Source organism: Lissotriton helveticus, chromosome 7, assembly GCF_964261635.1.
Source record: "Lissotriton helveticus chromosome 7, aLisHel1.1, whole genome shotgun sequence".
NCBI lineage: Eukaryota > Metazoa > Chordata > Amphibia > Caudata > Salamandridae > Lissotriton > Lissotriton helveticus.
In genome coordinates this window covers 1,487,173,712-1,487,189,759 of record NC_136068.1, presented here as the reverse complement: position 1 = coordinate 1,487,189,759, position 16,048 = coordinate 1,487,173,712, and the positions used below count along the sequence as shown (strand labels likewise).

The 16,048-nt window shown below is 41.5% G+C and overlaps 1 protein-coding gene across 1 annotated transcript in view; it reads right to left on the bottom strand.

Moving 5' to 3' along the window:
• The window catches only part of ATG12 (autophagy related 12), a 37,213-nt gene extending 27,132 nt beyond the window's left edge, over positions 1–10,081 (bottom strand). The window contains exon 1 of the mRNA XM_078654918.1: positions 9,880–10,081. Within this exon, the coding sequence (XP_078511044.1) occupies positions 9,880–10,021 (142 nt within the window). The 5' untranslated portion in view covers positions 10,022–10,081. The remainder of the gene's footprint in view (positions 1–9,879) is intronic.
• Positions 10,082–16,048: the final 5,967 nt, after the last annotated feature.

The following is a 16,048-nucleotide window of genomic DNA, read 5'->3' as shown; positions in this document are numbered from 1 at the left end:
GCCAGAGACCATTAACGAGCCTCTCCCAGCCAAGTGGGCTTCCGGTACCCATGTCAACATAATAGGAGGATTAAGTGTTAGGGTGGTAAGATGACTTAGGGTGCCTTGGGTTTGAGTTAGAGCAGGCGGCCTCCATCTTCCATTCCATTCTGGTCAATGCCGATAATCACGGAGTCCGAATTGGTAGGGAATTCCAAATAGTATTTATATCGATGCAAATCTAAACGCCAGGGCACCAGACACCATATAAAAACAAGTAAACATTAGTCTTGCACAAGCAGGATTATTTATAACAACGAACCTACATCCATGTTTTTCAACACACTCACCCATGGAATAGTAAACAACTGCATTTCCTTTATGGGTCCAGCAAAACGCAGTTTATTACAAGTTCAGCAACATCGCTTAACAGGATATTTTAGGCAACCCCCCCCCCCCCCAGTTGTCCTGTTTCGCCGATACAGATGAGGGAGGGGGCCTGTCTCAGCGCCGGATGAGTGAGGCTGATGAAGCCCTTTCCCGGCCTGGCATGCAGCAGCTGCGCGCTGAGCGCTGCTGAATGGTGAACGCGCCCGGCCATCTGGATTCACTTACGGAGGCACCCTGACAGCTCCTAATTAAAATTAATGTACTTCTTTGCGCGAGCACGAACGAAAAATGCCCAAGATGGCGGAACAAAACTACATTTACCCTATCACTTCAAGCCTATTAAAACGACAACACAACGAAGACGAATCACTGGCCAGATGACAGAACACAGTAAGGAATGTGTGGAATTTGTCTCGCCAAAGCCCTAGGAGATACTTTTTTTTCTCTTCTTTAACATTAGGATCTCGAAACTCCTCCCACTTACGTGGGCGGAGGCCTCGCCCTAAAAAGCACTATGATCCAGCCAGTGCATCGGTGCTGCATGCATCATAGTCCTTTTTTTTTATGACTATTGATAGCCACGCTGCTATACAGCATGACTACAAAGACTACAAATCATTGTCAAAGTCCGTAATGTCCAAGCTGTACAGCATGAACAAATGGCAACGCCAATAGTCTCAAAGGCTAGAACTACTGGGTTTGCCAATGCTTGTTAGGTCCCAGCACAACACCCCTGTGATTCTGAGCAGAACTGTAATCTCCCCATGCACGAGAAAGAAAAAGGGTATAACTTTAGGCAAAAAAACCCTATCAAATAAAGCAAGCAATTGCGCCCATGTCCAGGTCTTGGGGATAATACATTTGGAAGAAGATAATATCTATTCGCACAATAAACATTAATTTCCTAGGAGAAAAGGGCTTCTTTGAAGTGTGTGTGTGGCATTGTAAAAATAGCGACAAATGGCAAGAGGTTCAACAAGGATAACAGGGAAGAACAAATATAAGTATACCCCAATTACAGCACGATCAGCGGAAGGACAGCAATCGAGCTGAAGCAATCAGAACTTAGTCCATGCTACAGTCGAAAGAAGAGGAAGTGAATCCAGCACGTGCTAAGGCAGCAAATAGGAGTGAGAAAGAAGCAAACAAATGTTAAGCAATAGGCTGGCTCCAAGCCCTCTGTTGTATACAGTAGTTTTGCAAGTGAGAAAGCATGCAGAACAGGCCCTGTTACAGGCAGGACCTAAAAAGGCATTCTCGAGACCTTTGTTATTGGAGGTAAAGCAGCATGCTGGAACTGCCTGCCTTAGAATTTATGGCATTTGGTCCAGAAATGAATCGAATTAGTGCCTGATACATGTGTGTGTTTAAAAAAGTACACATTTCTTCCACTTAAAACATTATAAACCTTTAGTTCTTTGCAGAAATGTGAACTTACTATACCCTAAAGGAAATTATTCTGAAAATAAATCACATGGAAGTTATTTCCTTACACAGCCTTCTCTGCTAAAGAATCAAAATAAAACAAACTTACTTTATGGGTATAGATGGCTTTTGGTTTCTAATTAAAAAAGCAGGTTCCTGCGGGCATCTAATCTGAAGTGCATCCTCACCAAATATGAGGAGTCGGACCTAGGCAACAGCAAAGGAAACAGTCTTAAAACGATACCAATAAGATATCAGTGAAAGCATTAGATGGGGATTTTTCCCCTTTTAACCCAATGGAACCTAGCGAATAGAGGATCAAGCCACAACACCTGGGTCCACTAGTTCTTCTGAAAGAACTAAGAGCTAGAAGTAAAGCCATTTTCAAGACTAGCAACTACAAATATTTATTATAGGATTAAAAAATGGGTAAAAACCAACAGTATCACAACGAAATTCAGAATCCAGGGAAGAGAACAGAGAAACTGAGAGATAAGCCTACCCTAATTGATAAGAGGAAAAAAGACTCCAGGCATTTCATGACATCCTGCACTGTAGAGAGTCAGCATACTCAGAGTTTGCAGAGACATATGCAATATTGAAGAATAAGCATCTTAGAATTAGTACTCTATAAATAAAATCTGTTTCTCTTCAACCCTGCAGCATCCTAGTTAAAGATGTGTTTCTTCTCCACAATATTTCCAAGCATTTACTAAATGTCAAACTGTAGCCATGTCAGTGCCTGACTCACAAAGCAGAACAATGTACCTAAATTTAATAAGACAAACCAGAAGCCGGAAAATGGACTTTGGACGCAAGACCTACTACAGACAACTAAATCTGAAGTCATTTCATCTTAGCACCTTATGAAATACCACTAAGCGGGATTGGTGCAATGACAATGCATCTTGTTTACAAGTCCATTCTAAAATAGAAAACCAGAAAATGTACATTTATTTTTCTTAACTAGAGTTTAGAAAATTAGGATGGAATCCACAACTTTACATTTTATATAATTAATGAGAGTCTCCTTCCTGCTCTCCAACTCGGTAGGCACTGACATTTTTCAGCCCTTCCAGATAAAATACACCATACTTGTGATTCCATTGCTAGGCTCTTCGTGGCATCGGTGTTACTTATTTGTTATCTGCCTATTTAGGTTTCAATTTGTAAGCTCTCTCTCTAATAGACTGCTATAAAACCGGTCTACCAATTATCATAAAACACATAACTAGCGCAGTTTTCAGATGCTCAGTTCTTTTTAGCCGATATTTCATTATTTGTGGAGGTCGACCTTGTCCTTCTGATAATCAACCTGTCTACATGCATCAACCAGTAATTTGTAGGCGTCTGTCCTACATGTCCAAGGTTCCATTTCTATTTATTATTTCAAATAATTCCTATGTTTACATACCCAACCCTTTCCCTCATCTCTCCATGTTCCTTATTTCTGCAAAGTGCTGAGTCACTCTAAGTAGTTTGCAATATAGGTCTAGTCAATCTTCTACGTTCGTGTATGTTACCAATTAATTGTCCAAGTCTACGAAACCTGTACATTTATTTCATGAATGTCAGTATAATTTGTTCGGTCATTTTTTTTTTTTAGGGAATCTTTTTAGACACGTTTAGTATGAATGTAAGCTCGTCAGTCATTCCTCTATTTAAAGGAAATTTAGGGTGGCAGATATATCGTGTTAATCATCTCGCCAGTCATTCTAATTATGTACAATCTGCCTATTTATTATTTATAGTTATCTATAGTTGCTGTTCCGTACACATAGGATAGTGTAGTTATCCAGCGAGTTAACTGCTCTGACTGAGAATCCCACTGGTGTTACGCGCACTATTTCAACAGCACATTAGCATCCCCAGAGGTGCTATTTTAGTTCTAACCAAATATCTTAAACCTAAAAATAACTAAATCTGTAGTGGGAGCACTCCAAACTCCATAAACTAACAAACGGGCCCCGTGCTGATAAAATAAAGGCGCACAGCTTCAATGCTAAAAGATAAAGCTTGGTGGATGTGAAGTGGGCGCTGTGTTGATTTAAAAAGAAAAAAAAGGCACATGGCCTCCTGAAGTGTCTGTCCGGCCTGATGACGCCTGATCTAGGAAAATGCTGCTGCTGTGAATGGCAGCCATGCCAGTAACCAGAGCCCTATCTGGCTGTAGTAAAGACAGTGCTGCGCTGGAGCAGGAACAGTTAACCGCAGCGGAACTCGGAGCGAGTGAAAGAAAGAAAAATTCCACAAAAACAATACATAAAGACGAAAGTTTAAAGATACCGGTAGTTAGTCACTGCTCCGTGGAGGGATTCAAATGATAACAAGGAGAGACAAAGAAGGATTAACCTCTAGCAAGCAACCATTTTGGATGGACAATCGAAGTGATGAATAAAAAGGCAATTTGCGGACTGTAAACCCATAGAGCGAATACAGCATGTCTCGAATACACGGCGCATACGCTGCCTAGGCTGTACCTAAAAAGACTCCGCTTGCTCGGAAAGTTCTTCCCGAGCAGCTCAAAGATTAAATGAAATAAAGGACTCCCTTTGGTGCAGAGCCAGAGGGTCCTTTGTACACCTCCCCAGTGCCGGCCAGTGGGCGACAGACACACTGGGGAGGTTGTGCGGGTTTCATCCATCTACCAACACCTGCATTGGAGGGGTTAATGAGGTGTCACAAATGCCTAGACAGTTTTAACAAGTGTGAAAATGTCTAAATAATGATGTAGTACTATTACAGAATGTGCCTCATTACGCTGCATAATTTGCCTTTTCTTGCTGCACTATTTACTCAACACGGATTCATAATTTGGCCCTCCGCTGCTGCATAATTTCAGTGGCCCTGGGTATAGTTAAAGTAACATTTTCAGGATGGTTGATAGATTTTTGAAGCAATGATCAATAAACTTCACCTCACGTGCTATAACTATGCAGATGACATGCAAATACTCCTTCAACTGGAATGCCCCAAAGACATTGGAAAATCCCCAATTTTCAGTTTTCTCAGAGCCGTGGATCAGTGGATGACTTGGAGCCATCTCAAATTGAAAGCTCCAAAAACTGAAATACTCACATGTGGCGATTGGAAACATTACGACCCGCTTGCCGCCTGGCCTGATAACTAGGATCACCGCCTGAAGTATCGAAAGGGGTAAGAAATCTCAGAAAGACCATAGACTCCAAGCTGTCGATGAATGCCCAAGTGAACAAACAAGCAAGATCAAGCTTTGTCACTATAAAAATGCTGCGACAAATTTTCCCTCATTTGGGATTTCCACACATGGTCCAAGCTACCATCTCCCTTGTTCTGTCCAAACTTGATTACGCTAATAGCCTCTACCACGGATCACCTTTAACAACCATGAGAAGACTACAACGGATTCAGAACTCGGCTGCCAAACTACTCTTGCATATCAAACAGCGAGACCACCTCTCACCAGCCTTGAAAGCCCTGCATTCATTACCGGTTGCCAGAAGATTAACGTTCAAGCTACTTTGTATCACCCACAAAGCAATACATGGAATGGGACCACTCTTTATCAGGAATAAAATCACTTAACACATTCAACAAAGAAACCTACGCTCTAAAGGGGCATCTCGCCTCAAAATCCCAAGATACAAGAAAAAAACCAAGGATGGCACATCCTTCTCTGTTCAAGCAGCCAAACTAAGGAACTCTTTACCCCCCAACATAAGATCCACCAACATCCACCTATCTTCAGAAAACTACTCAGGAATTGGCTCTTCCCCACATAAGCACCATACGCAAACAGAAATTTACAGCATATTCCTCTGTATATAAGCATTTATTTTCACTATAGATAGGTACCCCTCTGTGTATTTCTTTGTATAAACATGTAGAATTATGTTGTTGAAAAAAAAATAATCATCTTTGGTCTACATCTACTTACTTCCATTGTGCATCTATGTACCTTCCATGTACTTAGATCTGTGTGTCTGTTACTTTTCTCCTGAAAAAGCATATCCAATGCACTACCATATTTCTCATCCTGTACCTCTATCAATATCTTTAATCTACACATACTTACCTCCTTTATGCATCTATATACTTTCGATGTACTTATGGATCTAAATATTTATCCCTGTCTTATAATTTAGCATTTCAAATGCTCTACCCTATTTCTCAGCCTATACTTCTCTCAATATATCCTCTAGCCCAACCTTCTGACTCATCTCAAACTTCTTTGTACTAATCTTTCCAGTGCACTACCCTATATATCTATCAATATATCCTCTACAGCTCTCTCATTTATCCTAAACCTCATACCACTACTATGAACCCAAAAATAACCCTTTCTAGACTCTCTTACTCTACCCCTCCTTGCATCATCTGACACTTTTTTTACTATACCGATCCCCCAAAACAAACCTTTCTAAACTCTTCTCTCTGACTCTTCCCCTCAAAAAACCCTTTTTACTCATCCAAAAGCATCCTTCTACTGCTATGACCTAAAAAAAAACAACAACAAAATATTTAGCTCTTCTGTCCCTCCACTATCCTTTTCAATCAAAATAACACACTAACATGTTCACTTCTCAATTTCCATATTCCACTACACTAATTCACCACTAGTCCTTTATGGGTTCCAGAGTAGCGTGCTACTCACCAATAAAGCATTTCAACACCCCATTAGGGTTACCAGTGCTATATAAATGCAAACCTTTTTCCCTTTTCTATCCCTCCCCAACTCTTCTCAATCCAAATAACTGACTAACATATCCACCACTCAAATTACTTTCATGTTTCGCCATACTAATTCAACAGTAATCCTTTTGGGTTACATAGTAGTGTGCTACGCGCCAATAAAGTGCTTCAAAACCCCATCAAGAGGTAGCAAGAGCTACATAAATACAAACCTCTTTCCATCTTCTATTCTGCAACCTACCCTTCTCTATCCAAATAACTGAATAACATATCCACCACTCAGATTACTTCATATTTCACTGTACTAATTTTCAACACTAATTCTTTATGAGTTCCGGAGTAGCGTCCTGCTTGCCAGAAAAGCACTTCAACACCCATCAGGGGTAACAGGTGCTTCATGAATGCACACCTTTCTACCCTTTTATCCCTTCGCTATCCTTCTCACTCTAAATAACTGACTACTATCAAGCACTTAAATTACTTTTTATATTTCACCATACTAATTCAGCACTAATCCGTTATGGGTTTCCGGAGTAGCGTGCTTTAACACCTCATCAAGGGTAACAAGCGCTATATAAATACAAACCTTTTTTTTCTCTTCTATCCTTCCGAATCCAAATAACTGACTAACCTATCCACCACTTAAAATTTACTTGCATGTTTCACTATACTAACTCAACACTAATCCTCTGTGGGTCCAGTAGTGGCATGCCACTCGCCGAAAAAGCGCTTTGACGCCTCGTCTGGGGTAGTAAGCGCTAAACAAATGCAATTACAGTACAGTACAGTACCTGTGGGTAATAACTACTTGTCCTGTCAGACTTCTGTGTTGTAGGTCTAGTTGTTCTCCCCTGCTCTCCTTGCTTATTGGTCACTACAAATAAGTCACCTTTAGAATATTGTAATTGTATTTAAGTGATGTCATCGGTATGTTAAACGAGACCTCTCAGTGACTCTGCGCAGTCACCCCCACTCCCTTCCCCCAAGCTTGTTTACTTACAAATAAATAAATAAATAAATATATATATATATATATATATATATATATATATATATATATATATATATATATATATATATATGAGTAAATACTTCGCGACTTCCATTCTTCATACCTTATGGTCATCACTACAATTGGCGACGGGGATGGGATTGAGAATTTCGAGACGAGCTTGTGGAAGAATTTATTCGGGCAGCTTATTCTTAACTTCAAGGCAAGTGTCTATTTTCATTCTTTTGAAAAGGATATTATGGCCAATCATTATTTTCGTTTTAAATTTTTCGGAGCACCTGTTATTTGACAGTGATATTTCTTCATACGAGACGTTCGGCGTAAAGTAAGGGACACCGGAAATCCATATGAAGTTTCAAGTCTTCTCAAGAATAATTTCAGGCAAGTTACGCATATTTTTTTCATTACAAAGGATGTCGGCGAATATATAAATATTCCTACATGTATATCTTTCAGCGCATGTGACTGGAAAGTTGTGAGAAGAATCGTTGCAATTGCCGTTGACAGTTGCTCAACATCCAACTGTCAAAATTCAGCTGTTGCAAGACGTCATCACGGCTGTCACTTGCAGCGCCTTCAGCTGTGGTGTATAGATCGCGACGTATTACATCACGACGTTTCCTGCGTGAGTACGTGACGCCATTTTGGATTTCGCTTCACTTCACACTTACTGACAGCCGCTTACTTCATAGTCAAATTCAAACCAAAGCCCAATCTCCCAATTGTTTTCTATTGAAGGGAATCCTCGCATCATTGTTTCTGACAATGGAAAACAACTCACGTCTAACAAAATGACTGACTTTTTGAATCTTCATGGAATTTGCCAAGATAAGACTCCACTATACTCACCAAAATCTAATGGTCAAATTGAAAGAGTAAACCGTTTCCTCAAAGACGGTATCCAATTAGCTTTGGCTTCACAGTTACCGGTGAAAAGCTTTATTGAAGAAAGAGTTTTTGCGTACAATACCACCCCAAACAGCATAACAGGTTTCTCCCCTTTCTTTTTGATGAGAGGGAGAAGATGGACAATGAAATTGATCCTAAATGTATTGTTTCAGATAGCAACTTGCCAACCACCATCACTATCAATGATGATCAGTTACAGGTTAGGAAGAAAATTGTAGATTGCCAGTTAAAGTCCAAACAGTATCATGATAAAGTGCATAGGGCTGTTAACAAGGAATTCCTCAAGGGGGATTGGGCTTTGGTCTTGAAACCTGTCGGTCATCTTAAAGGAGAGTCAAAATACTGTGATCCTGAAGAAGTCATTGATGTTACTGATAGTGCCGTTTGCCTCAAATATGCTGGAATGGCGCAATAAGAGTGATGCTATAAATATTAAGAAAGACCAAGTTGATTTATGGTTCTCAGGGAAAAGATGTAAGGCTAGATTTGATAATGAATTTTCTTGCCTTGATACTTACTCGGGTGAAGATGTATCTAACACTTCCTTACAGATTGTAAATAGAAGTAATTCATCGTTGAACAATACTTGTAATGACAGTACCAGAATAAATTGCAGTAATACATTACACAACACAAGTGAAACTTGTGTGATACATCTGTTGATGTCAAGCATGGAGATTTGCAGTTTGTTCCTGTTCAGGCATCCTCCCCGCCCTCCATTGATACTTATGTTCCTGCAACATGCCATGGAGGTTGGGAGGGCACCGGCACCAGGTCTGGCAGAATAGCTAAGTTACCCAGTGCACTAAAAGTATATGAATTGATGTAATGTTTTACAGTGAGATGTTGTAGGTCTAGTTGTTCTCCCCTGCTCTCCTTGCTTATTGGTCACTACAAATACGTCACCTTTAGAATGTTGCAATTGTATTTATTTAAGTGATGTCATCGGTATGTTAAGCGAGACCTCTCAATGGCTCTGCGCAGTCACCCCCACTCCCTTCCCACAAGCTCGTTTACTTACAAATAAATATATATATGAGTAAATACTTCGTGACTTCCATTCTTCATACCTTATGGTCATCACTACATTCTGGTTCTATAAAACAATTCTCCTTGTTGTCATATCGTATTGAGCACCAATCGCAGCTTCATGTCCTATATCTCAGTAGTTCATATTAGCCTATCGACCTTTCTTCATTAATAAATACTGTAGGAATGCTTAATAGTGATGAATAGTATTTCCAAAAACCGTTCTAGTCCTTTAATACTCACGGTCCGTGTCACACGTATATTGTGTCGTCCTATTTCCACGCTTCTTAGTACATTTCGATATTCTGCATTACCCACCAACTAGTTTAATAACATGAGCATCCACTCGAATTGGCTACGGATGTTGCCAATCTAGAAACTAAGCCCCGCCTTCCCTTTAGTGAACTAGGAAGTAGGGCTCTTTTCACTGCTGTGTCTGCGCGATCATCATCTAACAGCCTTACTTTTCTTCTTAGTCTCACTGACGGGTTCCTCGGTGTTGGGCGAGAGAGCAGCGCTTGGCGGAGGCTCCGTTGTCGCCTCGGGAGCGTCAGCTAGTACCTCTCCAGGTGAAAGTTCCAGGATCTTCGTTGCTTCCGCCATCATGGCATCTGGCAAAGAGTAGAAGGGAACTATCGTCCCTGAGGCAGCTGCCAGCAACCAAGATGGCGAAAAACGTGTTTCCGTTTCTAGCGTCAAAAATGATGACTACAGTTACGCCCGCCCATTTTTTCTTTTTTTTCAGCCTTACGTACTACTAGCCGAGGTGTCATAAGAACAGCCTTAGCCGATACTCGATAGTAAACCGGAATAGATTTTTTCAATAAGTAAAGAATCCGCTAGCGATCCAAAAATAGTATTGGAGCAGTGTCCATGGGATGAATGTGTACATTCTGATTTCCATGGAGGGGCCGGGTCAAGAGTGCTCACTTTTTTGGGAAATTCTCAAGTTGTGAAATTTTTTATATGAGGACTAATTCTATATCAGGACCAGAGGCTCCGATTACACTTCATATCTATACTGCATCAAAAACATAGCAGTCAATTACAATACAATAAACTTAAAAACTAACTTTTCCATGAACTCTCACTCCGTGACACCATCTCGTGATCCAATCAGTCCAGATATCCCTATGTATTGAAAAGGCTATCTTCACTTCCTCTTTCTTTGCTGCTATGCAGCCAGTTAAGTGCCTTGTGGTTTCTTATTACTTACGTTGTTCGCGATGAATGAGTGAATCCATCTTTGGCAGCCGCCTTGTGATGCATTATTGTGATTTTCAGTGTTAAATTACATTTGATGTACAATTATCATCATTATTGGTGTTTAATCTTCGCATGGTATTGCAACTGGTGCTGCTTTTCGCAGTCATCTTTCTTGAGATATTGAAATCGTTTCATTTGAAATATGCTTTATCCCAAGTCAAACAGGATTACTTTAGAAGCCAGGACAGAACCCTGAAAGTGCAGGCACCATAAAGGCAGGCAGTTGTAGATCGGAATCAGGACAGGTAAAGCCAAATTGGATCAGGACATGACTGCCAAGGGCTAAAACCAGCACCCGCAGTTAAATTTGCAACGCCTGCGTTACTCCCACTGTGCAGCTAATCAGCCAGAACCCGGTAAAAGTTATTGATTTCTCCGACAAAGTGCTTTGCCAGCACTTCAGCTCTCAAAACCCGATCTGGGTTTCAAACGTTCTGACAGAGGGCTCCGACAGCACCTCTGCTCCTGATCACCTATTGAGTGCGTTGGGTCAGTGACAGGCCAGCTATTCGGACAAGTTGGACTAACTAACTAGCTAAGCCTACCTTAGTTATACAATTTTCCAGGTCAGTGTACCATCCCCCAGTGTTGCAAGTGTAAGGATCCCCAATTTTGATTGGACAAAGAATGAGGAGAGGTCATCACACCACACTAAAAGGAAACTTTTCGAGATGAATATTAATGTTTGCGTTCCCGCCTATCAATTTATTTTCCCACGTATGTTTTATACCACCCGACAATGAATGTTCTATTAACAAATACATTGTTATAACATATTAACAAGTTTTCTTCCGTTGGGGTTCAAAAGTTTGTTTTCCCATGCGCACCTTCTAGCGCACGGTAGCTTGGCATTGCTTCAAGGTTGGATGACTTCAGTTCTCTTTTGAGTTAGATATGCACGATGTGGGTTTTCGAGATGGAGTAATAGCATCTCCCAGGCCCAAGATTACGTTACATGAAAAAATAGAAAGAAACAGTTTTAGAACACAGAATAAATGAATGTACTGTATGCCACATATTTCTATTCTAGTCCCATTACTTTATTTTAACTATTGCATTAGAAATTAGGCAGAACAAACAGTTTAGCAAAAGCAGCAGTGCAAACTTTATGCATGCTGTAACACAAAGCAGCCATCTTAGTTTTTAATGCGCAGAAGCGAAAGATTCCCTCCAAAGCAAAGAGTACGTCATGTCACGTGAGTGTGACAGACGCATGCGCAGTAAGAAATCCTGCGTAGCAGTGGCCATTTTATTTGCAAGCGGATTAATATTAGTAAAAGCACATATGCAAGCTTCCTCTAGATACCCAATGTTTGGTGAAATGCAATATTAATAATACAAACATGTTGATTAGTGTATTAACGTTATGTCGAGAGGACTGAATATAAACAAGTCGCATTACTTGTGAATCCTTGCTCCATCATGGTATTGCAACTGGTGCTGCTTTTCGCAGTCCTCTTTCTTGAGATCTTGAAATCATTTCATTTGAAATGTGCTTTATCCTAAGTCAAACAGGATTACTTTAGAAGCCATCCCAGAGTCATTGGATGATCCTCCAACTACCTTAGAAGTCATTTTCCCATCATCCGACATCATCAGGCTCTTGAAGTCATCAGCAAAGCTTAGCAACTTGTTCCTGATGATTTTTAGATGATTGGAAAATGAGATTATATCTGATGATTTGAGGATGGGTATCTAATTACATCACAGGACGAGACAGTTCCTGATGACTGTAGGATGCTCTGAAAATGATTTGGGGATTACTCAACAAGCACTGACACTGTTTTGCCATCCTGTGCGTCAAATACTAAAGAAAGTTAGTTGGTATTCAGTTTAACGTCTAATAGTAAATTGGCTCCAGAACACAGGAGGTAAAATATTCAATTTGCCACACTTCAGCACAGAAACGCCCTTCTGGCCTTTGGGCGTCCAAACCATGTTTCACACCAACTTTCCCTTTAAGCAAAAGTAAAAGCTCTTTACTGAGCTTCTTCGGTAATTACACTGTTATTTTCAGTGTGCTTATCTTGCGATCTCATTCCTGTAGGTGCATTTACGCTAGATGTGTTACGATGTCATAGTCTTGCAGATATATAGCACTATAATTCAGAGGTTAGTCTAGTACCCAAATAAAAGATTGTTATTTCATTATTAACCTCCGAAGGATTAATGGTTGAGACACTGTTTCCAGAATTTAAACCTACGCCTGCCTGTTAGAAACAGATCTCTTCTGCAGGCACATTAACCTACTGAACTATAATACATTTATACACACACACACACACATTCTCTCTATAGATATATTTTGCTTTTAAGACTTCTGAAAAGGTTTACATCTCTAGACAGGTAATGTAATCAGCATTTCTGTTTCATAGGAACCACAGCTTTTATTTTGACACATTGATATATTATTGGCCTCAGAAGCATTAAGAGCTGAGTCAGTTTTTCCAGAATTTAAATATAAATATACATGTAAATATTATCAGCCTCAATATATGTGTATATTATATATATTCTGGAAAAATGACTCAGCCTTTAATCCTTCTGAGGTTTAATTAATAGAAACGTGCATATATAAAAGGTTCAGTTCCTGTGAAATAGAAACAGTAATAAAAACTTCTGTTCAAAGTTGCTAACCTTTTGAAAAGTCTCAATAGCGAAACGTGTGACTTTTTTTGTGTTGTTGTCATAACTATCAGTGACACATCATTACAATCAAACCCTTATTTTTCTGCAGTTTAATATAGCAAAAAGTGAACCGAAAGGTATTGGAGGATTTACTTGAGTACCAGTTACATTGCACGAGGACACCTTCATTTTTTGTAGGAACGGGGCTTTAAATAATTTGGCCAGGATCACATGATTATGAGTTGATGCTGAGACTCGAGCCTTGATGCTCCAAACTCGGCAGCTCTGCCTGGTACACCACATCCGCTCCCCAGACTTGTCACAATAGTTAATGTAGACCGACATAACTCACAGGGAAAAGAGCCGTCATTCAGAGGAGTCCTGTGAGGCACACAAACTCGGCTCAGAGTAATTCTATGGCAGGACGGAGGCGCCGATTATGCTTTCTCTATTTCTTTACTGTAAAAACACAGCAGCCAATCAGCACACAGTAAAGAAAAAACGAACTACAATACTCATGATATCTGGGCAACCATAGAGTACACAACAGTATATATAGGGTCATAGAGGTCACAACTTCCTCTTTCTTTGCTGCTGCCGCAGCCAGTTAAGTGCACTTTTCATATTTCTTTGCTTGTGAAGTATTTTGCTCTAATTGTGCTTTATTTGCGCTTATTGCCGCTTTTCAGCTCATTAACTGCTTGTATTGCGCTTCTTACCGCGCTTCTGCTGCTTTATTTCATGCGCTTGTGTTTTCACCGGCTTCCGCCGGTCCGCTTGCCTTTCTGTGCGGTTTTTCCTTGTGGGGAGCGTGGGATCACCTCCCGGTTGCTGGCGCGCTCTCGCGGCGCCGCTTGTCTGAGTGGAGCGGGAGAACAGGAGGCAGAGGGACCGCGCGCTTCATCGCGCGTCCCTCCTCTCTGCAGTCTGCTGTCAGCGCGCATGCGCGACAGCGTTTATTTACATTTGCCTTTGTTTTACACGGAGCGCTTACCTGAACAGCTGCGTTTTCACACAGCCCTTTCCCACAGCCTGTCAACAGTTTTGCCTTCGCCGACGCCTCATTTAAATAGATAAGTGGGGTAGTTATAACGTGCATAGGCTCTGCCTAGAGTGGATATATCTCTGTGCAAGCCCTCCCTCCACTATAAATAATTATTTTGCCTCAGGTATTGCCCTGTTGCGATTACTGGCTTGCTTTTGGGGTTCCACTCCCCCTGAATTGGGCTTGGCTATAACAAAAAATGTGGTTCTCCTTCCTGTGGGCATTAATTGGCAAACTATTGTCGCCATTGGAGACTTTTATGAAGAAGAAGGGTTCTATTATGATGAAGAGGAGCCTTCTGGCTCTGTGGATGATTTCATGGGTCAGGCATTATTTCAAGCCATTGCGCCTTTGAAGAGACATCTCTCTGACTACGCTGCGCAACAGGAATGGTTGCCTCCTTCTTCTGGTCGCAGCAAAAAGTCTCCCAAGAATCCCCATCATTCTGACTTTGCAAAATTGGCGAAAACCCTGTCTTCTGCTCCTTCAACCAAGAAATGTGCTGCGTCTGGCCATTCTACTCCTCTTTCCGACTCTGATGAGGGCTCTTCCTCTTCTACTACATCCTCTGAACCTGCTAAGCCTCCTCCTTCTAAGAAGGCACGTAAGGAACACTTTGTTGATGCTCCGTCTACGCCCCAGTTGCTTACTTTTGACCCGTCAGATATTATTCATTCGAATTCTTCGTCCTGGTTGCCCTCTCCAGAGGTGGCGGAGTATGTCCAGTCCCACATACGCCACCCTTTTGAAAAGGATGTGCGGGCGCGTTTGCGCTCGGAGTGTCCTCGCCCGGACCTCGCAGATAAGCTTGCAGACACCCCAGAAGTGGACCCTACCATGGTCACTTATATGAAAAAATATTCCAAAGATCCAAAGAAAGGTTTAGATCGATCTTGGCGGTCCTGCCAGGACAAATTATTGGATCTGCTGGGTCCTCTAACTAAAATTCTTGACTTGGGCTATCGGGCCAAGGAGTCCGGACGAATTGGTGGGGTGGTCCCAGCGCGCTGTTTGCATCTTGGGAAATGCCAATTGTGCTCTGTCTTCGGAGCATCGTCGCTCAATCTTGATGAAGCTGGATCCCAAGCTCACGGACTTATCTTCTTCCGAGTCGGGGCCCAAAGCCCAGGGTTTACTGTTTGGCTCCCCTTTTCCTTAAAGAACTCACGAAGTTTGTGGCCACTTTCAGTGGTTTGGATAAGGCCCAATCTAATCTGCGCCGGGCATTTCGCCCAGTTTTTGGAAGGGCCGGACGAAGGGGACGTTTGTTCGGCCGTGGATCGGATCAAAACTCTCAACGAGGAAACAAGTCCCAAAGGGGTGGTCAGGATTACTCCTCCGGAAAGTCCAGTTTCTATCCCTCCAAGAAAGGCAGAGGACAGTATGGAAAAGGAGGTTACAACGGTAACCAAGGAGGACGTCAGGATTCCTCCACCTCAGGTGAGCTTGATTCTCGCTACCGATGTGGTTTTGGGGGGCAGATTGCAGTATTTTCTCCACAATTGGCAATTGATCTTGAACGATGCCTGGGTGTTGGAGACGGTGCAGGGCTACAAAATAGAATTTTACAGTCACCCTCACCAACACCTTCGGCCTCAGCCTCTTGTTTTTTCCCAACAAGATCAGGAATTCATCTCCGTGGAGATCGCTTCTCTTCTGACCAAAGGGGCCATCATCTCCACGACTCCTCATCC